This window comes from Colletes gigas, unplaced genomic scaffold (genome assembly GCF_013123115.1).
Source record: "Colletes gigas isolate AHSC1104 unplaced genomic scaffold, ASM1312311v1 Colletes_gigas_Sc00015, whole genome shotgun sequence".
Taxonomy (NCBI): domain Eukaryota; kingdom Metazoa; phylum Arthropoda; class Insecta; order Hymenoptera; family Colletidae; genus Colletes; species Colletes gigas.
The window spans coordinates 664,426-687,763 of NW_025106644.1; the positions used below are offsets into that span (position 1 = coordinate 664,426).

The window sequence follows — 23,338 nt, forward strand, 5'->3', positions numbered from 1 at the left end:
CACAGAAGCGTCTACACTTTCAAAATTTTTAAATAGAATGTATTGTTGAAGCAAACTATGAAAATGATTTATTAACTGACTTTTTCTTATGAATCTGAAGATATTTTGATGGTTATTCGGAATCATGGCCACCTCACCGATTTGAATTTATTGAAATATAGTTTCCATTATGCTTCATGTAAATTATGTCCTTAATCCTTGTATTGTGTGGAAGAACACCATTTCTTGACTCTGAAAATTAGCAGAGGAGAAGGTAGGATTACGAGATAAGGTAGAAATATGAGTCACTAAGGTTTTGAGCCTTATGGATGAAAACGAAGTATTAAAATCATAGAAACATCATATACAAGCAGCCACCGTTATGTACCGCTATTCCATTGTTTAACAGACGCTTATTGTTTCCGATACAACAAAAAGTTTTTACATGTAGGTGTTCAACTGCAATTTGCTGTTATTTACTTTGTGATTTTAATGAAATCCCCATTGGATAAGGAAGAGGATCTCAAACATTTTGAACATATTTTAAATAATTAAGTAGATTTTAATAAAGCCGTAAGTAAAATATCGATACAGTAAATTCATTTTAATTTACTAATCAGAACATAATGAATGATTGTCTTCATGATAATGAAGAAAAATAATTTCTTAATTTCGGGCAAACCAGTTATCAAAATTTGGAGAGACAAAAATCTATCAATTCGTGCTCGATTGTTTGAACAGTTTGTATTCAATTTACAACGTTTGAAATAAACAAAAGTGTGAAAGTTCATAATTTATAGAAATCTCAAATGAAAATAACGCTTCAAAAAAGCAATGAATTTACGTCTCCATTATTAATATTCGAACACTGAATATTCAGATACACGGATACTCGAAAATTCGAAATATTCGAACTACATACGTATTTGAATATTCAAATGAAAAAAGAATTCGTCTTCCAAATTATGAACTTTACTGGATTACCCGACATTTGGATTAGCGAGTGTTCAATATAATACAAAAATATTTCTTCTCTACGAAGAGTCCCGTACTATAAAGTTTTATAAAGTGTTTTACTACGGAAATTTTTACACGCTTAATACGTTCACTGTCTATGACCCGTATATGGGTCACACCGCCAAGCTAATTGGATACGCCGCTGAGAGACCGGACAGTGAACGTGTTAATGTTTTATGTATGCATTCTGTGAACGCATTGTAAAGGTCCTTTTATTTGGGAGACAACTAATTCATTCTAATTCTTCATTTACTTATTGGAAAGAATGTAATAAATAAAAATATATCCATATAATTGTTGCAAAGAAAACCTGCAGCTAATTAAGATGATACAAAATCATCCGCATAGTACATTATTTATATCAAGAATATCTTTGGTTTTTGGATTTCGAATAACTTGTTCGCAAAATATTACCTACGCAGTCGGGCGCCGTTCGTAAAAACTGTTGTTAGTTGATCAACAAAAACTGCGTAATCGATAGATATTATGCGTTGCAATGTACCATTCTTGCACGAGAAGAAGGCACAGCGTGTTTACATCTCCACTTCTGTTGCAGTCCGCTGACTCACTGGTATTGGTCGAGAACGGTGACGAAATCGGTGACAGCCAATCAGCGGAGTGCAGCAAGAGTGGGGATGTAAACACGCTGGGCTTACTTCTCGCGGAAGGACGATAGTGCAGAAATATTTGTATATCAACAAGGTTGAGAATCACTGATTCAGTTATCATCAGTGTTTACATGCACGACGAAGGACGCGTCGACTTTATCATAATAGTATCGAATATATTATGAGTAAAAATGCCGAAGGTAGTCTCAAGAAGTATAATATGCTCCGATACCAAGGATCAAGAAGAATATAGCGAAGAAAAGCCGCTACACATTTATTACTGTTTATGCGGACAGATGACTTTAATTTTAGGTTAGAGTCGTTTCGATTATTGTATATAATCTAACTTTATTCTCGCGAAATATGTAATTAAAGATACAATAATAAATGTTTTCACATTTATATGACTTTAATTTTAGGTTAGAGTCGTTTTAATTATTGTATACAATCTAACTTTATTCTCGCGAAATATGTAATTAAAGATACAATAATAAATGTTTTCGTATTTATATAGATTGTGCCATAGAAAAATTGCCTTTGAGAAAGAGAGACGGCGCACGAGTTATCGATGGAAGCAAACATGCTCATAAAATGACCTGCGAGCAAGATGAAGTTGTATATTTGAAACGCACAGAAGGCATAGAGAAACAACATCGTCAGAAGTGTAAAAAGTAAACAATATTCTTACGTTTCTTAATTTTATACCTTTTGTAAATATTTAAAAAGCATTTTTTTAAATTATGGTTACGTATAAGGTAGTACGTTTTAGCAAGTTGCAGCAAAGGGTATTAATTACAAATTGTACATGTGTTTTCACAGGTGCGGACTTTTTCTCTATTATAAACACGATCAAGGAACAAACATTGTATTTATCGTAAAAGGAGCGGTGATTAAAAGTTCTGGCGAGGGTCCCATGACGGACATATACAACCAAGTGGCTATCGAAAAACCCAAGAAAATAATGGTGACGAAACATACAAAGAACATGGGAAAATTCAGTTCGGTTACTGTTTCTACAATCGACGAAGAAGAAGATGAAATTGAAGCGGTAAGTTGCTTTTTGAAAGATAAAACAAAGTAAATTGTTGGTTGAAAAATGTCTATCGTTCTAATAATGTTTGTTGCTCTTGTTAGTATTCTAATGAAAGATACACGAACGAGGTGTTGCAAGTAAAGGCTATGTCGAGCTATGATAAAATATGCACAAAATTAAATTGCGATACTATACTAATTTTTCTGTTTTGTTAAATGCCAATTTCTATTCAATGCGTTACTCTTTTTCAGAGAGAAGTTGCTGATTCGTACGCTAATAATGCGCGAATAATAGAAAAACAATTGGAGAGAAAGGGAATGAATAAACGGAAAGCCATGCCCCCTCCCGAAGCGGATCCAAAGAGAACAAGACCTCGAGGAACGTTATTGGATGTATAAACTTTAGTTGTATATTATTACATATTTAAGCCAAAACATGATTGTAAATATTTTAAATTGTTTTCTTCTTAGACTTTTTAGACAGCAATGACTTAAAGAATTAAACGATCCTTTAACATTATATTGAATTATTTATTAACATTACATAAAAGTAAATATTTAAAATATATAAATGACTAGATACAAATATTGCATAGAAATGTACATTGCAAAATATAGATATAAATGTAATAAATAAATACAATAACTACATATAATTCATTAATAAGGATCACTGGAGGGTAAACGGAGTTCTACTTACAATAAAAATTAGTTAGTAAAATGGCAACATCAAATGGTAAGACGAGGAATTACTTTACATATACTGCAACTAGTAAAATTAGTAAATAATTCTACGAAACAATTTTGGGTGATATGGCTCCTTAAATGCGAAAGAAAGAAAGATTTATCTAAATATATTATCTAACTGGCCATGTTAGATCTACAATCTATAAATATGTGGTGTGTAATACTATGACATTATTAATGCGCACATCGGTTGAAAACTGGGTGGGACATTAAGATAGTTGCATTTGTGATCAAAAGTAACGTTATTATCGTTATTCTAGTTGTGCAATATAATTAAACTAAATTTAATCGTTACCCAAGATGCCTCTAAGAGCCACGAATTCCTATTCTCTGTCAGATATCAGATAATGGAAAAAAAATGATTTAATTTGAAACCTGTATATTCCTAGTGCCATATTTCATTTATAGTTTACCTTTAATATTACAACAAAATCATAGCACATTCTCTATATATCTAATAAATGCATTTCAAATATATTCCTTTCGACGATTACGTCAAACTGCAACTTGCATTAAATTAAAATTATACGTAATTCTATTTTACACATAGTACGATCCCACAATTGGAATTATCACGTTTGCGATTACAGATGATAATTTTATATATATATATATATAATTCGTAAAACTAATGCCGCGCTGTACGTAAAAGAAACATACACAGCGACCGATCTATATAAATTTAAGTATTGATCTGAGAAGATTTAATATCTGCTTTTTTAAGTATCGTGGGCTCGTCTTTTAGAAAGGTTCCTGATCTAGAGCCCACCGTAAGCTGTTTCGCGACTTCCCCGTTATGGCACTTATTTTTTACTTTCTCATCGCACGGGGCCCTGCTAGTTGTCCTTTTAATGGTAACCCCGGTTTTACTTATTTTGTTGGTGCCAGACGACTTTGGGGAAGATCTTTTGCTAGGGCTTTCGGATCCCTGTTGATTCGGCACTACCTCTTTCTTTTCTCTCTTTACGGTAGGGTGATTGATCATAGACTGCGTAATCGGTCGCGTATTCGTAGGCTTACACGACACGTTATTCAACAACTTACTTGGAACGTCCGGAGTCTTAGCGGCGTCCAGAAGATTCCTTCGTAAACTAGGCGAACCGTGGTAAGCGCTTATAGCCGCCACCCTGCTTCTGCTCGCTGCGGTTGAGCTTTCCAATGACCTGGGTGTTCTTCTCGTTATAGTAAGCGGACTTCTTTGCTGTATCGGCGGCGAACTCTTCTTTACTTTCTCATAAATTTGCACCTTGTTCGTTGTCTTCCCTAAGGTCGGCGAAAGTTTGTTCGACGTGTTCGATTTAGGCGTTGTCGTGATCTCAGTCATAAGACTGTCCGTGGACATCGAGGTGTCCATTTTACTAGCCTTCTTTTTAACAGCTACCGGCTTGTTCTTTGATTCCGCCAAAGAATCTACAGATAAGCCTATCTCTGCATTTTTCTGCTTAAAGGTTGGCGATTCTGGACGCGTGATACCGCAACTCTTACTGATCAAGTCCTTTTTATTGTTCGTTTTGCTTGTATTTGGTTCTGTTAAACTGTCCGAGGAAAGAGCCTTCACATCTTTTTTTATAGGTAATTTTATCTTTGCTAGTGGTTTTTTCTCGGTGGCGCGTTTCATTGCCGGGCTAGACGTCCGAGACGAATCCGAAGACGAGATCATTATTTTTCGCCGTGGCTGTACGATTACCTTTTCCGGATGCGTTGGATGTATAGTCTCTTTGGGAACAGATTTGTTTCTAGGTTCCAAATACCTCGATTTTACCTGAAAATTGTTCCATGAAAAAGGGTATAGCCGAATAAGGGGGTCTGTTCGATTGTTAACTCATTCTCTGGCCACCACGACGCTCATTAGCAGCACCTCTCGGGCACGCTTTGTGCACGAGTAGGATAGCTGGCCCAGCTAACAGCGCGATGCGCCCAAAACCGATTTTGGGCATTTGCACATAATTGATATGCGCGCGCACCGATCTTTCTGCCGGCCGGTCGAAACCTCGTAGTGGCCAAGAGCGCGATTATTAGGCAGTCTTGTGCTAACTGTCTTAACCATCAGATGTGTTTAGTTCAAATGTAATACAACATTACAACAAACAAATACAACATTAAATTAATATAATTGCAAAGATATTATGTGATTGAATTAATGCATAATATCAGAATTTTCTCATTCTCGATCTCAATCGGAAAGGACGATCAATAATATCGTCCTTCCTTACATAAACTCACTACTATTTATTCGCGTTTAATCTCATTATTCTTGTAACCTGTGTACCTGATTTGTGGTACTGTAAAGTGTTGAATTAAAGACCTTGTTTAACGTTTTGCACCAGGGTAAAATGTGCCCTTGAACCAAATTTGGCATACGATGGATCCATCGATAGAGAATCAAAATCAAACATTCTGTGTCAAATTTCAACCCCCTATCTTGTTCGGAAGGTTAGTTATAGGGAAAATCCGGATTATCGAATTTGTGCCTGTTTCCTCTATTAAATTGAGAACGAAAATTACGTAAAAAATCTGGTGCATTGTGGTTATTGAGATACGTGTTTGAGAATTTTTTTCGATTTTTAAACGACGAAAATCTCAAATTCATCTATAGACTCTCATTCATAAGACTTAAAAGATAAGCATCGAAGAAATGTATGCAAATACTGGTGGTTAAACTAATTAAACCAGTATCTATCCCCCTTTCACCCACTTTACCTCCTACCCATTAACCCAAGATTATCCCCCTATAGTCCTCTATCCTCTTATTCTCCCTCTTCTCGTCACTCTAGTATAGTTTTTATTGTGCCTTTTCTATACTAATCTTAGGTGTAATAGCCTAACCCAGACCTAATCCAGACCTAACCCAGTCCCTCTACTCATTTATTTAAGTTTATTAAATGGCATTAAGTGCAATACATGTAATCCACACCGAAGACGATGCGTACTCAAATAGAGTCTTTAGTCTGTAAGAATTTACGTTCTTTAAGCCATGTTTTTCCTATTTTGTTGGAAAAAAATGTTTTTCTGAACAAGATAAAGGGTTGAAACTTGGCACAGAATGTTTGATTCTGATGCTCTATCGATGGATCCATCATATGTCAAAGAAACCCCACACAGATCTTATGGAAAATGGCCCCTGGTTAAACTAGCTATCTATGATGTCTTGATGAAAAGTTCCAATGGGCCCTAGCTCGTAAATTGAACAGTTTCCGATATACGGGGGATCAAAAGTCAATAATTGTGCGCCTTATTCTAGACTACCACGTTTGAGCATATTTGAGTGTAAGAAGCACTGTTGTACACTGTACATTTATTTGACTTCTTAAAACTCAGTATTTGTACTATGGGCCCTTAAATATTACCCCTTGACCTTCTGACCTTCTCACTCCCATTCAGTAGTCAAAATAAAAAAACGCCAAAAAGGTAAAAAATGGTTCTCTTTTTCATTGTACAAACATGACGCACCATCGACATTAGCATTACCCAGTGTGCACCACGAGGAGGTTGCTCGATTGGATTTTGCACACCATTTTTACAGTTCTCTCTATTCGACCATAAGAGTCTCAACATTCATAGTGTCTTGATTGTCTCTATTAGCGGCATTTCTGATCGTATTTAGAAAATTGCCATCCGAATATTTGACATGCCTTTGATGACGAGCAAATTCTAAAAAACCTTAAAACACTTGCAATATGTGCGCATGTACCCAATGTTTTGGCACCGGATTGACAGATGCAGTAGTTACCATTTGTTACTTCTTCTTCTAGTTCCAGTTCATTTTTGGGAATGTGAGAAATAAGAACTTGATGTTTGGTACGATTCCGAAATCGTGAATAAACTTTTAGTCATCTAAGGATGTTATCTATCAACGAAGTGTCAATCTGCGCTAATAGAGGGCGTCAAGACAATATGAATGTTGAGATTGTTATGGACAAATAGAGAGAACTATAAAAACGGTCCTTTTCAGGGCCACATGGTGTGCAAAATCCGATCGAACAACCTCCTCGTGGTGCACACTGGGTAATGCTAATGTTGACGGTGCTTCATGTTTGTACAATGGAAAAAAGAACCATTTTTTACCTTTTTGGCGTTTTCTTATTTTGACTCCTGAAGGGGAGTCAAAGAGTCAAGGGGTAATATTTAAGGGCCCACAGGGTTACAACAGTGCTTCTTACACTCAAATGTGCTCAAACGTGGTAGTCTAGAATAAGGCGCACTATTATTGACTTTTGGTACCCCCTATCTCGGAAATTGTTCAATTTACGAGTTTGGGTCCATTGGAACTTGATCATCGAGATACCATGAATTACATCATATCAAAAGTTCAGCTAATTTAACCGGGGGCCATTTTCCATAAGATCTGTGCAGAATCCTTTGGTTCAAGGGCACATTTGACCCCCCTTAAAAATTTTTCTTAAGTGCAACGTATGTATTTTACAATCTCGTTGAAATCTTAATAATCTAAAACGCTAACAAATCCATAAGAATTCCAAATAATAATTTTCAATTACCTCTACTTTATTGGGCCACGATTTCGGTCTACTTGTATCAGTAGCAGGTTGCTTATCATCTTGCATTTTACGTTCCAGCGGGTCGCTTTTAGGTTTATTAAACACCTTCTTTGTTTGTTGTATCGTTGCCATTTGTTTCAATGTTTTGTCATTGTGCTCGGATATAACCATCTTCACGCGTTTCAAATCCAAACTTCGATTTGTCGTTAAACGACTCGACACTGGCCTTGGTTCCTACAAGTATAAATTTTGTACGATTAAGAACATTTAACAGATTAAAATTTATTTATAGTTTGAACGTTATTTACTTTCACAAAGTTTGAATGCCTCGACTGACGTTTCGTGGTCTCGTGAGGTAGGATTACAAGACACGCCAGTTCCTGTATTCTACGTCGCAGTTCCAAGTCCATTTTCAACCACGTGGCGGTTCTCGCTGCTCGCGTTGCGTCCCTGACCAAGCATTTTTCCACCCGGCATTGAATCTTTTTCAAAAAGTCAATGAACAACTGGCCCCACTTGATTTTTTCTTGAGCTTCGTCCAGTTGCGCGGAAGCCAACATTTTGTGTAACTTTGAGTAACTTTTGCATGCTTGTTCAGGAGGCAAGCGTTCCGCAGCTGCTAAGAAATTATCCTCCAATCGACTGATGTTCCACGTCAACTCCCTACCAAGGGATTGGAAGTTCTCGTTTCCCAGCACGCCTGAGAAATTGTCCGACAAAAACTTCATCGAAGTCTTCAGCAAATTTGACACCATCCTAAACACTGGTTCTGCCCAACGGACATTTGGCAAGGTTGCGAGTAGCTTGTCGCAGTCCATCATGGTTTGAAGCACGTTGTCTGTAGACTGGTAATTTATAACAAAAAGAAAGTGTTACAAAACTGTTACGAAAGTGTTCGACTGGTCTTGCAATTTCAATTCAAAATTCCTACTGCATGTAACATTTTCTTTCCGAAATGATGTGGACTTTTGTAGCTATAACTAAAGAATCAGTTTCATGAACTTTATATTAACTTTTTATACGTATTTGAAACGAATATATTTTTTGTTATTGACACTTATACCAGTACCAGTCAAAATGACTGGTGCATGTTTCCATGTGATGAAATGACTCAAATAATGATTTTGATGCAGTACGTGTAAGGGCCTTAGAATTGTATATTTACATTCGTTTTGACAAAAGAAATCAGAGGAGTCAATGTTTACGAAGAGACAAATTCGCTTTAGTTTCAACGGTTTGGGATAAATTTATTGAAAATAGCCAAAATTGCTTCAAACCAGAAGTTTATATTACGGTGGATGAGCAACTCTTTCCAACGAAGACCAGATGCAGGTTCGCACAATATATGCCAAACAAACCTCAGAAATTTGGCATAAAATTTTGGCTGGTGTCTGACGTTGAAATTAAATATGTAATAAGTGGCTTTCCTTATTTAGGAAAAGATGAGACTCAGTGAATATGTTGTACTGAAACTTGTAGAACCATATACTTTGAAAGGTAGAACCGTAACAACGGACAATTTCTTTACCAGTTTGCCTCTGGCATTGAAATTATTATCTAAAAATACTTCGTTGCTTGGAACAATCTGTGCAAACAAGAGGGAAATCCCGAAAATTTGCAAACAGAAGAAAGATAGCATGGTTCGTTTCTCAACGTTGCTGTACGAATCAAATGGATGTACACTTACAGTTTACAAGAGTAAACCGAATAAGAAAGTACTTGTACTAAGTACTAACAAGAAATTACTCGAAACTGTGTCTTTTTATAATAACACAAAATTTGGTAGATGTCACTGACCAAATGGCACAAAAATATACTGTAAAATTAGGTTCCAGAAGGTAGCCACTTCAAGTTTCTTTCAATGTTTTGGATTTAGCTGTAATAAATTGCTGGATATTGTATAAAAACACGACAGGTGAAAATATATCAAGGAAAGACTTTTTGTTTCGTTTAGCTGAAGAAGTTGCTTCTCAATATCAGACTTCAGGGGAAAAACCACAAGAAGCTAATATACCAAATTCAAGTGGCACCGTTCCTGTACGTGAATGGTGTCAAATAGGATATTGCAATAATAATAAGACCACTACTATTTGCAATATATGCAAAAAAATGTATGTGGAAAGTGCACACAGAGCAAAATCAGCATATGTAAAAATTGTGACCAATGAACTACAAACAATTAAACGTTTGATTAATTGATAATGTCAATAAATCTATTTATGAATTACAATCAATATTATTAATCTTATTTTGTCATTTTTTAAAAGTAAATAAAGACTGGAGACCCCACTAAGCACTTTTTCTAAAGTTCATTCTGACTGGTTTTGGTAGAAATAGGTATACTTAAATGGCTGGTAAATCTAGCGTTGAAGGATACATTAAATTTTGCATACCATGTGTACAATATGTTGATGATAACACTTATACATCAGTTCTCTTGGAAGAGTCGCGAACGCTTTACACGGCCATATTCGTACAAAATGTCTCGTGATCCATCGAAGAGATTTTCGATACACTTCGTCGAGACCATAAGCCGCCGCCAAGGGCATACACTCCAATACGCCAACAGCACATATTTGACAAGGCTAGACCATGACGAATGAATAATTATTATGGGTAAACCTCACGTTTAGGGGAGGCAGTTGCGATGACCTTGACCTTGACATATTATGTTGTCAAGATCACCACCCTGAATGATCCTTAGAAGATTTTAGTCATCGCACGTTTTTTATTAAACAGTTATTAATAAAAATGTATTATTAATGTTACACTAGAATCTGCGTATACGTATACTCAATGTGACCTTGATATTCGCACAGGTTATGAAGGTCACACACTTGAGCTACACTCAAACAGTTACAGTGCGGAGCAAAACTGAACACACATACGACACTTTAACAAAAATAAAATTTTATTCAATATTTGCACGTAGAATACAAAAGAAACAAAATAGTTAGTATTATCTACAATCTTTTGGCTTTTCAAAACAAATTTAACATTTGTGATATCATTATTATTTCGCTTGGTGCAATTTTTTTTCATGTAGTCGGTTTTGCACCGCAACTAATTTTTAGTAATGATTTCAGATATTGGTACACTTAATATCTCGTCCATAAACCTTTAACCTTGATAATTGCTTCAACACGTTTAGGTATACTTAATACTACAGTTTCGCAATACTCTGGTGCAATAGAATCGCATCAATATAACGTCATGAAACCCTTATCTAAAGATATAAAGAATAATATCATTTTCCAATTAAAATTGAGTTTATCAATGGAAGTAATTGCTAGAAAATTTGCTGTTGGGCAGGGTATTATACATACAATATATAGAAAATGTAATGAAGTCCCTGCATCTTTTGGAGGCCGTCCAAAATTATTATCTTGTCAGGATAAGAGAAGATTGACAAGATAAAACTGTTAGAAAGCGATGTTGGAAAGGAAATTAGTAAGTGGACATCTCGAAGAGCATTAGAAGAAGTCAATTTTACAGCAATTAAGAAGAAAAACAAACCTGTCTTATCAAAAAAGAATGTCAGGGTCCGTCTGAATTTTTCAAGAGAACATTTGAGCTGGAATATGGAGCAATGGAAACAAGTAATTATTTCCAATGAATGAAAAATCAATCGAATTTCATCGGATGGATGTTGTTGGTGTTGGAAAAAGCAAGACGAACCTCTTATACCACGTCATGTGAAGCAAACAATGAAATTTGGTGGTGTGTCACTTACAGTGTGGGAGTGTATTACTGCGTATGATGTAGAATCACTACATCGAATAGAAGGTACAGTGAATCAGTATACGTATAAGAATATTTTAGAAAAAAATTTACTAGAAACAATTGAAAATATGCCAGTATTAGAGTTGATGTCGTATTCCAACATGACAATGCTCCTAGGCATTGTGCCAAGAATTGGCTGCAAACTCAACTATTTCAAACCATGGAATGGCCTGCTCAAAGGCTAGACATAAACCCGATTGAAAATGTCTGGGCATACTTAAAAATGAAGTTGGAAAATAAATACAGTGCTCCCTCAACAACGATAACTGGTTTGTGGCATAGAGTGGAAGAACAATGGTATTCTATTAGACCAGAGTATTACGAAAATGTATTAAGTATGTCTAAACGTGTTGAAGCAATTATCAAGGTTAAAGGTTTATGAACGAAATATTAAATGTATCAAAATCCAAAATGTTTCCTCAAAATTAGTTGCGGTGCAAAACTGACTACGCGAACAAAAATTGCACGATATGAAATAATAATGATATCACAAATGTTAAATTTGTTTTCAAGAGCCAGAAGATTGTAGATAATACCAAGTATTTTATCTTTTTTGTATTCTAATATACAAATAGTGAATAAAGAATTTTTTCTGTTAAAATGTCGTTTGTGTGTTCAGTTTTGCTCGTTACTGTATAGCTACCTCTCGTTTTTCATTAAAAAGTTATTAGTATATAAAGATTACCAGGTAACAAGAAACAAGAATGTGGAATTACGTTCCATGAGCCCTGCGGAGCATAAAATAATACATCCCCCATGAGTTGAACAGTATCATATTAAATTCGTTTTGCTGACTGGAGGGCTGCGTCCTTCAGACCCCCTAAAAACTACACTAATACCTATTTTTAATAAAATATTTCATTAAATTATATGATATTTGTATGCTAATTTATATGCAAATTATATGATTTTTATATGATAATAACTTTTTAATAAAAAATGAGCAATGGCTATAACTTCTTGGATGTTATTGAGGAGGGTAACCTTGACATATGTTGTCATTATGCAAGGTCATCGAAGCTGCCTCCCCTAAACGTAAGGTTTACCTTATTATGTTTATAAAACGTGTATTTTTGTGTTATCTAAATACCTTATGAAACAGATGACAATATTTAACTTTAAGCGTATATCCAATAACTTCTTTAAGCCCCTCCAAACACAGCATATCCGCCAATGTTGCCAATTCAACAATACTTAGTGAATCTGGTATATTACTTTCTCCGCTGTATATGTGGCACAATGCAAAATGTACCGCATCGTACGAGTATCCTTGCAGAGAAATAACGTTTCCAGCACTTTCGATCCATCCGCCACTAAGAATCGCCGCAAAATATTGACAACGAGAACTCAATATACATTTGTGGGCTCTTATACGACGACCAGCCACGTCGATCGTAACGTCTGGATTAATTTCTTCCAAGAACATCCTTAATAAATCTTCTCCCAATCTATTGTACGGTCTTCCTCCTGCCAAACTCGATGTTTCTGTTTCCTCTGTACTACCTTATAACAAGAAAAAATAACAGAATACATATGATATACAGGTTGTTTCTTAGAATATCTCCATTTTGTTCAAAGATACAAGAAAAAACAAACTAGAAGAATTGCTTCTTTCGATGATGAGCAAATATTTTGTTTTTTTTTTATTATTATATTGAATTCTGAAATTGGTGAAGTCTGATCTTTAAGTTCACCCGTTATACTTTGTAATATGTTTATAGAAATAATAAATAAGTAGTGACGTGTTTGTATACAAAAACTTTAATTATACAGTAACGAGCAAAACTGAACACACAAATAACATTTTAACAGAAAAAATTCTTTATTCACTATTTGCATATTAGAATACAAAGAAGACAAAATACTTAATATTATCTACAATCTTCTGGCTCTTGAAAACAAATTTAACATTTGTGATATCATTATTATTTCGTTTCGTGCAATTTTTGTTCGCGCAGTCAGTTTTACACCGCAACTAATTTTGAGTAAACATTTCGGATTTTGGTACATTTAATATTTCGTTCATGAACCTTTAACCTTGATAATTGCTTCAACACGTTTAGACATACTTAATACTACATTTTCGTAATACTCTGGTCTAATAGAATACCATTGTTCTTCCACTCTATGCCACAAACCAGTTATCGTTGTTGCGGGAGCACTGTATTTATTTTCCAACTTCATTTTTAAGTATGCCCAGACATTTTCAATCGGGTTTATGTCTAGCCTTTGAGCAGGCCATTCCATGGTTTGAAATAGTTGAGTTTGCAGCCAATTCTTGGCACAATGCCTAGGAGCATTGTCATGTTGGAATACGACATCAACTCTAATACTGGCATATTTTCAATTGTTTCTAGTAAATTTTTTTCTAAAATATTCTTATACGTATACTGATTCACTGTACCTTCTATTCGATGTAGTGATCCTACATCATACGCAGTAACACACCCCCACACTATAAGTGATACACCACCAAATTTCTTTGTTTGCTTCACATGACGTGGTATAAGAGGTTCGTCTTGCTTTTTCCAACACCAACAACATCCATCCGATGAAATTCGATTGATTTTTGATTCATTGGAAATAATTACTTGTTTCCATTGCTCCATATTCCTGCTTAAATGTTCTCTTGAAAAATTCAGACGGACCCTGACATTCTTTTTTGATAAGACAGGTTTGTTTTTCTTCTTAATTCCTGTAAAATTGGCTTCTTCTAATGCTCTTCGAGATGTCCACTTACTAATTTCCTTTCCAACATCGCTTTCTAACAGTTTTATCTTGTCAATCTTCTCTTATCCTGACAAGATAATAATTTTGGACGGCCTCCAAAAGATGCAGGGACTTCATTACATTTTCTATGTATTGTATGTACAACTCCCTGACCAACAGCAAATTTTCAAGCAATTACTTCCATTGATAAACTCAATTTTAATTGGAAAATGATATTATTCTTTATATCTTTAGATAAGGGTTTCATGACGTTATATTGATGCGATTCTATTGCACCAGAGTATTGCGAAACTGTAGTATTAAGTATACCTAAACGTGTTGAAGCAATTATCAAGGTTAAAGGTTTATGGACGAGATATTAAGTGTACCAATATCTGAAATCATTACTAAAAATTAGTTGCGGTGCAAAACCGACTACATGAAAAAAAATTGCACCAAGCGAAATAATAATGATATCACAAATGTTAAATTTGTTTTGAAAAGCCAAAGGTTGTAGATAATACTAAGTATTTTGTCTTTTTTGTATTCTATATACAAATATTGAATAAAAAATTATTTTTTTTAGAATGTCGTAGGTGTGTTCAGTTTTGCTCCTCACTGTATTAGGTTGGCCAAAAAGTTTGTGCAATTTTTGAGTTGCAAATGAAATGTACTTCTTTTATGGTAGGAGATATCTTTATTCGATAACGAATTTTATTCCCATCTTTGGGAAAACTTCATAATTCCTAATTCATAAAAATCTGTTTTACAGGCTTCGTTTTGTTTCTTTTTTAAAATATAACAGCATAATATGACAAAAATACTCCTTTTGGAAGTCCATATGTAAAATTGTAAAATAAATCTTCAAACTTTTTCGTCAAGATGTACAGTTAAGTGTTAACTATCGACTAACCATGTGCTTTTAAAATTTGAATTGACGACGTCAGTTGCGTTTTAGCGAGTATCACAAAAATCCATATAAACTTTTCGACCAATCCAATACGACCATCAAAACTTTCTCTAAAAGGTTGTCGAAACAACGATCTTAAAGCATATTTAACACGTTCACTGTCCAGTCCCTTAGTGGCATATCCAAAAGCATGGTGCTATGACCCCTATATGGGTCATAGATAGTGAACGTGTTAAAAATGATCACCAATATTTGCTCATCAGAATATTTGTCCCTACGAAACAAATTATCTTCTTCGTTGAGTTCTTTCGTACTCTCAAAACAAACAGAGATATTCTCTATGTTCGTGTTAAAGGTAACAATCTGCATAAATAATAATTACCAGCTCCAGAACGACCCATGCTGCTTTGCATACTGCTTAGATCAGATTCCGATATGATACCTTCGCCATCGTACTCCCCCGTTAAATCTTCCAGAGGAGACTTTTGTTTAGACGGCAGGGAGGTGCTCATGACCGAGGTAAATTTTTTGGGAACTGGCCTCACCGAGCCATTCGTTCTATACATGACTAATTTGCTCTCGATCCACGAAGTCTCTGGTATACTGTTGCACATACGATAAGTAGTTCTATCTTCTTTCACGGTTAAAATATCCGCCGTGTGAGATGCGACAGGCGTTTTATCCAAATCCGACAATCTGACGAAATTGGACGTTGTCGCTTTCAGATTGAGCCCCATGGTCCTTTCGTTCTTCTTCGCTGTTGCATTGCGGTTTTCAAACGTTTCATCTGGCTTCACGTAGTCCGGACTCTTCAATTCGCTTTCAATTTTCTTGATCGTTTCGTTCAAAGATTTATGAGTTTCGGATATTTTGTTACCTACAGTTGGTATCACTTGGGTTCGGTCTATATTTGGGACTTCACCGTTTAATAACTCGGACAGCTCGTAATCGTGATTGTCGCTGTCAGGGGATGGCCCGCTGCCGCTACTGATATCAAACGTTTCGCTTTTACGCGTCTGTCCCTCCGTACTCTCTGTACAGGTCTTCTCCCACGCCGAAGTTTCCGAATATTCGTCTTCGTACGCTTTGACGTCGGCAGTTTTGAGGTTATCCGCGGCTCGTTCGGCTTTTAACTCCGTATATTCGTGTTCCTTTATACTCACGCGAAGCTCCTCGTTGATCACCTCGACGTGAGAATTTGGAGGCGTGTCTCTTGTATCGTACTCGAAAGCATCCTCCGAAGACGTGTCCATGTTACTAAGAGCACAATTCCTCTGCGTAACGCATTCAGATTTTGTTGCATCGTTCAAAGAATGATTTGAAAAACTTTGCTTCGCTTGTAGTTTCTTCAAGTCGCCACGGTCCACGGAGAGACTATGCGCGCGTTTATGTTCCTTATTGAACACTATTTCCTTTGCAACGTGTCCATTATTGTTAGCACCTTGCGTTTTATCGACATTCCAGGAATGTCGTTTGAACGCTGGTCGAGACGAGGACAGTGTTCTTCTTCTCACCACCGGAGAATCAGACTCTATATACATAAACACGCTCGGTTTAGCTTTGTCTCTAACAGATTTTTGTTCGTTGGACAATTGGTCCGCCTTGTCACTACTATTCTCAATAGGATTGATATCGTCTGATTTTATTTCCACTCGTTTATCACAAAACGTGGATAAACTTCTCCTGTGAGTAGGCTGTACGGTACTTTCTGCGCTCTTGGTCGAATCACTTAAATCGATGAACATGGAGAAAATATTTTTCTTGTCTTCGTTAGATTTTCCAGGCTTGCTGTTCGTCTCTTCTGCTTCCGGCTTCTTATTTTTCAACGCAGAGTTTGCATTAAATATATCGACATAGAATTCACAGTAAGACTTACTACTTTCGTTTTGTTCTTTCTTCTCCGTTGGATGATTTTGTTGCTGCGCGACGGATTTGTGATCCATATCCTTCAAATTAACGAAGAAACCCAAGCTGCCGTGCTTGTCGTGTACGCTCGTTTTTCTAACAGGTTTCTTAACACACTCGGACGTTGAGAAACTTTGAGACATGCCTACTTGAGTATTATTTGTTGACTTGGATTCGGTTTTATTGCAATCGCTCATGTCGACCACCCACGCGGTCATGGAAGAAGCCATTCTCGAAGGTTTCACTCGCAGTTCGGGTTCACCCATGATAACTGAACCCCCGGAAACAATAGGCGTCGATTCCGTCTTTCGACGGACAGTGGGACTATCGGTAGGCTTTGAATAATCCGAGGTGCTGACGCCTCCAGAAATAATAGGCGTGTTCTCGTCGCATTTAATCTTTTTTAACGTATCTATTCTATTATCCTTCTCTAAAATGCAATTCAGCGTAACAGGCAAGCTATTGCTACAGCTGTTCGACCCATCGTCCAACTCTGCTCGGTAATCCGGGACCAATTCCTCGCTGGCGCTTTTCGTTACAGGATAAATTTTAGCAATTTTACTGTCATTCTGCAAAGAATCATTATTTTCCGACGGTATCTGATTGATCTCGTATTTTCCATTATCCAATGGCAGATAGGGCATCGCGTGATATTGAGTACCGGGTGGAATTTGAACGTCCATATTGAACTTGTTTAGAACAGTGCTCACTGGAATCGCGGGCTCGTCCGGTGGAATGAAACACGAGTCGCCATCTACACGGTGCCCCGAATACTGAGGTATAGCATTTTGAAATACGAGATTGCCTTGTCGTCGTTCGTACTCTTGTCTCAATACCGATATCTTCTCGTCGTTGGAATCCAATTCAAACGTATTCCTCCTAATGAGAGAAGGACGTCGAGTGTCTTCTATTAAATTCGTATCTTTGTCGTTCGTGTTCTCAGTTGTTTCTGTGTTACTATTTACGTTAACGGCGGCATCATTGTCGTTAGTTACACGCGATATAATAGATCGGTCGTTGTTCATATTCTTATTATTGTCAGGGCAAGGTGAAGGATGTGCGCTTTCGCCGCTGTCTGCTTCTTTGATCTCTACAACCAATGACTCTTTGTTTGTCTCTGCATTTATGTTTCCCTTATCCTCGGATATAGAATCGGTTCTTCTTACTTTCCGAGTGTCTGTAAGCGGCTCTAAGTACTCCGTGAGTTTCAGTTCCCTTTCGAATTCTGCCACCCTTTCGTGACCAATTTGCAAATTAGATGTTTTCAGCGATGTGAATTTGTAGCATTGCTCGTCGGGAAAATCGTTGGATTTACTTGCGGCGTATTCGGAAGAGTAACAGGTATACGGCTTGGGCTTGTCGTCGAAGCATTTATTTTTAGCCGCGTTCGATGCTGGAACTTCTACTTCGTCGTTGAGCGTCGACGCGTCGATAAAATAATAATTGCTCGCGTTGCAGGAACTTTTATGTTTCGGTATATTATGGGATGTTTCGAGTCTCGCGTTCTCCGATTGTGCAGTTTCGGTTCGACAGTAACTGGAATTGCATAACTTCTCGTCGCATGGTTTCTCCGTGGATTCCCCCTTTGCGGATTCTTTCTCCGCGTCGGTGCTCACGGAGGATACATTACCGAGATCGATAAACTCGAACGACTCGTTCTCGTCGCTACCGCAGTCCGATTCGTAAAATGGATCACTAAGTACGTGATTCTCGTATTGAAAAATTTCGTCTGTATGTAATTTCTTTTTTTGAGCATTGTCCGTGGACGAGCTAGAAGAGTCTAGTTGCGGTTGTTCCGCATCGACGGAAGAACATGTTGCGCTGTGCTCGTTCGATGCACTTTCCATTAATCCCGATCCGACCAAGTCTTTTATATGGCATGTGCTACTGTAAGCGTTGGCTGAATCATAGCGCTCCGCATCCACAACTATCTTCTGGTCTTTGCTGTTCCCGCGTCTAACGCGTATGTTAACAAAATCATCGTTCGCGGAGGTGTACCCTGTGACTTGCAATTCCTCAAAATCGGTACTCGAATTCTCGGACGTTGTGTTTTCATGTGGACTTACAGAACCAGTCTCTAAACCAGAATCAGCCATATCGGATAAAGTGGGACTTACATCTGTTGAAGCATACTCTCTTACATTTCTCGTATCCTTAGCGTCGATTGCTGGATTGCAGTCTGCTGTTGCGCAATCAACATATCTTTTGGCACGAAAACAAATAATTAACAATATTTATCAAATTAATAAGTAAAGCGATGCCTTGGAAATTGGTTGGATCGGTTGCTATTCTCGATTCAATTTTGGCCAGTTTCAATCCCAAACGTCAATATCCAAGGCACCGCTGTATTACATAAAATAAATTTTAGAATGTTATAATTATAAGTGATAACCTTTTATTGTTGTCGGAAACAGTATCGATACAGGATGCATTCACAAATCTTGATTGGCAAGTAACGTTCAAAATAAGGTCTACCAATAGTCGTTCTTCTTGCAAGCAGTTTGAATTGCTATATAAAAGCCTGAAAATGCATAAAATGTTATTAAAACGTATATAATAAGAAGAGGAAAGATATTTAATCCTTAATGAGTACCACAGGTGAAAATTCATCCAATAGAAATTTTGACATATTGTTTTATTAGTGAAATTTTACAGATAAACTTGTATTTTGAAGAGAATATAGTTTTAATAATATTATAATTATATCGGGTGGGTGAAAATTCACCTATAGTACCATTAGCATAATAGTATCATATCAGTTAAGGGATAATACATGTATTATTCTAATATGTGCATTCTATGATGTTTACAGTAGGGGTGACAAATGAAACAGTATAACATGCTAATTGCTATAATTTGTATTGTCAATCGAAATAGTGTATATTGTGTCATACAAACGTGAATGCGGGAAAATAAAAAGAAGTACGAATTAAAGGAAAAAAATAATAAAGTATACAGAAAACTTAATATCCTTATTTTTATTATATTTATAGTAAAATATTATTTACAACTATTTAAGTAATTATTTATCTGTGGAGGACAGTTTCTACATATTCTTTTATACATCACATATATTTGTTTAACTGCGTTTAAACAGAGTAACAAATATAATCAAAGATAAATGCATAAATTTTTTACAAATTCAACAAAATACATATTTTATTAAAGAAAGATTTTTCATACATAATTTATGGAGAACGCATGCAAATAAATATTTTTCAATTCGAACGAAAAGAATACGTGGAACTTTTAGAATGTTAATTTAGGAAAATTTGTTTATTTTCCTCTGTTCGTATCACTAGTATTTAGTTAAGCACTAAATTTGGTTAAAAGTTATTAAAAAATATATGAATTTTCATAAATATTCCTGAATTAAACAACAGTCCATGCATACAATCTGCAGTATTTAAAAAATACACATAGTTCTGATAAATACTGCTTCTAGGTATGATTATCGATATGGCGATACCTCACAAAGCCTTCAATGTGATGAAAAATTTCCGGTTTATCAAGGATGCAATCAATGCGACTGTTAGTGTATATAAAATAAGGTTTGAGGACCTTATAAAAATGTGGAGCTCTTGTTTTAACGATACACTTGTTTGTTGGTATTATATTATATCCATGTATTATGTTAAGATCACAATACAAGGAGCCCGTAAATATTCTACAATAAAACACTCCATTCAGTTATGTATTTAAGAGCTTATATTTTGTACACATAATGGCTTTATTATACACATTCCCGTCAGTCACAATTTCGTTATAAGTACAAAGACAAAATTCAAACGGATGCAACAATTATTACACAATGAAATAAAACATAACAGATTCTTAACAACATTTAGGTTGTCACAGATAGTTTCGTATCAGGAGTTTCAAGTATTTTATAATTTTGTACGATATATGCCAATCGCTTCGATACTTTGTATTATACATACTAATTATACAAATCACATTATACAACTAAATGCAATTCACCGACATTTTAGATACATCATGCATGAACGTTTAGAAATTATTCTATTTTTTAGATCGAACATCTTTATTTGACAATGAACTATCTGCCGTATAATTGATTTAAAAAAAAATACTTTACGGTACACATTATAATTTTAATCAAATTGATTCTCGAATGTATTATCGAATGATTTTTGTTATTTTTTTAACATAATAACATAAAATTGTTACTTTACCTCAAAATATTATTCTGTAGATCGCTTAGACTTTTCGCAACGATGCGGTTCTTCTCTGCACATTGATACCTTTTAAACGTTTCGCTCGAAGGAAGCTCAGGCACGACAGAAGCATACAGTTGATGGCAACAGAGCCATTGACACGTTCTGTCTAAATTTCCACTTCGCTTGTTGTTGCTCCTGCCTCCAGCCATGAGGCATGTTTAATGTTTCATACCTGTCCACCTTTAACGTACAAAACTATTATGCAGAAAACAAACAAATAAAATATAAACAAATGTAAAGGTATACAATATACAGTAACGAGCAAAACTGAACACACATACGACATTTCAACGAAAGTAATTTTTTGGTATTATCTACAATCTTCTGGCTCTTGAAAACAAATTTAACTTTTGTGATATCATTATTATTTCGTTCTGTGCAATTTTTGTTCGTGTAGTCAGTTTTGCACCGCAATTAATTTTGAGTAAACGTTTCGGATTTTGGTACATTTAATATTTCGTTCATAAACCTTTAACCTTGATAATTGCTTCAACACGTTTAGACGTACTTAATACTACATTTTCGTAATAGTATCACAAATGTTAAATTTGTTTTGGAGCCAAAAGATTGTAGATAATACTAACTATTTTGTTTCTTTTGTATTCTACATGCAAATATTGAATAAAAAATTATTTTTGTTAAAATGTCGTATGTGCGTTCAGTTTGGTAGCCTTCTCAAATATAAATAAGAGCGCAAAAGTTTACAACGTTATGTAAAAATATTAAGTTTAAAACTTTATTCATTCGCGTAACAGATTTTGTATCTTCGTTTATAAATATATCAAGTTTTATAATATATTTATGTTGTTTTAATATTCATTTGTAATTAATAAAACTCCGACGCATAATGTATGCAGATAGAAAAATATACGAATCGGTGATTCCCTTTTCAATGTATGCGTTGCTGACAAGGTACATAACAATTTCAAGGTCAACATAGTAGTACTTCTCGCATGACAATCACCATTGCTTTCAGAATATCATTAACATCCAAACAACGATCATAATTTATTTGCACGCATTATATAACATAAAATATTGGAAAATTTAAAGAATTATGTACTCGATCGAGAGATATTACATAATATTATTTTTCGAGCATCTTCAGAAACGTGTTGAATATTTAGTGAAAGCATGCAACATGCCACTTTATTACGTTTAACCTTAAATTTGATGAACACGTACTTACGAGTCCATGAGTGAAACATCTCGATAAATTTTCGAAATGAGAATTCAAAAATCCGGTAAAATTGAAACACGAGAGTAAAATGAAACGTGTACAATTCTGCGGTGATTTGAAAGTAGATATTCGTGGTTCGAATCAAAAGATATTATGCCGATGCAAATGACGCTAAATAATCGATCAGTTTATGGAGTTTGCTGTTACGATGAACGAAATAAGATACAAAATGTACTGTCATTGATTCACGGTTTTTTGACATTTGAAAAACACTGATCGAACACACCTTGTTGACTGTCATTCAACGCATCTTTCTACGTATCTCGAGCACGGTTTCAGTTTCGTGTATTAATCAATATATGCGAGTTGATACAGTTTGACAGAGTGATTCTATTTTATGGAAATTATAGAACGACGATAATACGTTTTTACAAATTGTTTCAACGTTGAAACATCTTAAATATATCTTTGATAAGACTTTCTCAATAATTTATTGATCGCGTTTAGTACATATACGTACGTACTCACCTCGCATTATTTCGATTCTTGAACACCGGCTCGGTTGTATCATAGTCATGCATTGTTATACGCAAAAATCTCCTCGCACATTTCGTTCGACGCGTCCGCTACGAAATTCGGCGGATATTAACGGTACGATATCATCAAACGTTAGCTTGTTTGTTGTTCGAAACACATAAATATGCGACGGTCGTTCTCAATCTGAAAGCGTG

General features: G+C 35.6%; 2 protein-coding genes across 4 annotated transcripts in view; one reads left to right on the plus strand and one right to left on the minus strand.

Moving 5' to 3' along the window:
* LOC122399981 (STING ER exit protein) overlaps positions 1–3,137 on the plus strand; it is a 151,787-nt gene extending 148,650 nt beyond the window's left edge. The window contains exons 3-6 of the mRNA XM_043401105.1: positions 1,553–1,916; positions 2,119–2,275; positions 2,424–2,652; positions 2,889–3,137. Coding sequence (XP_043257040.1) covers positions 1,796–1,916; positions 2,119–2,275; positions 2,424–2,652; positions 2,889–3,035 — 654 coding nt within the window. The 5' untranslated portion in view covers positions 1,553–1,795 and the 3' untranslated portion in view covers positions 3,036–3,137. The remainder of the gene's footprint in view (positions 1–1,552; positions 1,917–2,118; positions 2,276–2,423; positions 2,653–2,888) is intronic.
* Positions 120–23,338, minus strand: LOC122399979. 3 transcript variants are annotated; one of them, XM_043401100.1, is made up of 11 exons: positions 22,894–23,108; positions 21,383–21,607; positions 20,656–20,853; positions 19,579–19,707; positions 15,664–19,388; positions 14,067–14,069; positions 12,753–13,165; positions 10,273–10,464; positions 8,188–8,724; positions 7,880–8,113; positions 3,318–5,145 (listed from the first exon to the last, which is right to left on the minus strand). In XM_043401100.1, exons 2-11 carry the CDS (start codon positions 21,574–21,576, stop codon positions 4,066–4,068), a joined length of 6,705 nt encoding a protein of 2,234 aa, XP_043257035.1. In that variant the 5' UTR covers positions 21,577–21,607; positions 22,894–23,108; the 3' UTR covers positions 3,318–4,065. The 3 variants fall into 3 exon arrangements, with proteins under 3 accessions (XP_043257037.1, XP_043257035.1, XP_043257036.1); XM_043401102.1 differs by lacking the exons at positions 14,067–14,069; positions 20,656–20,853; positions 22,894–23,108 and adding exons at positions 120–231; positions 23,136–23,338 and having other exon boundaries at positions 4,428–5,145; XM_043401101.1 differs by lacking the exons at positions 14,067–14,069; positions 20,656–20,853; positions 22,894–23,108 and adding an exon at positions 23,136–23,337.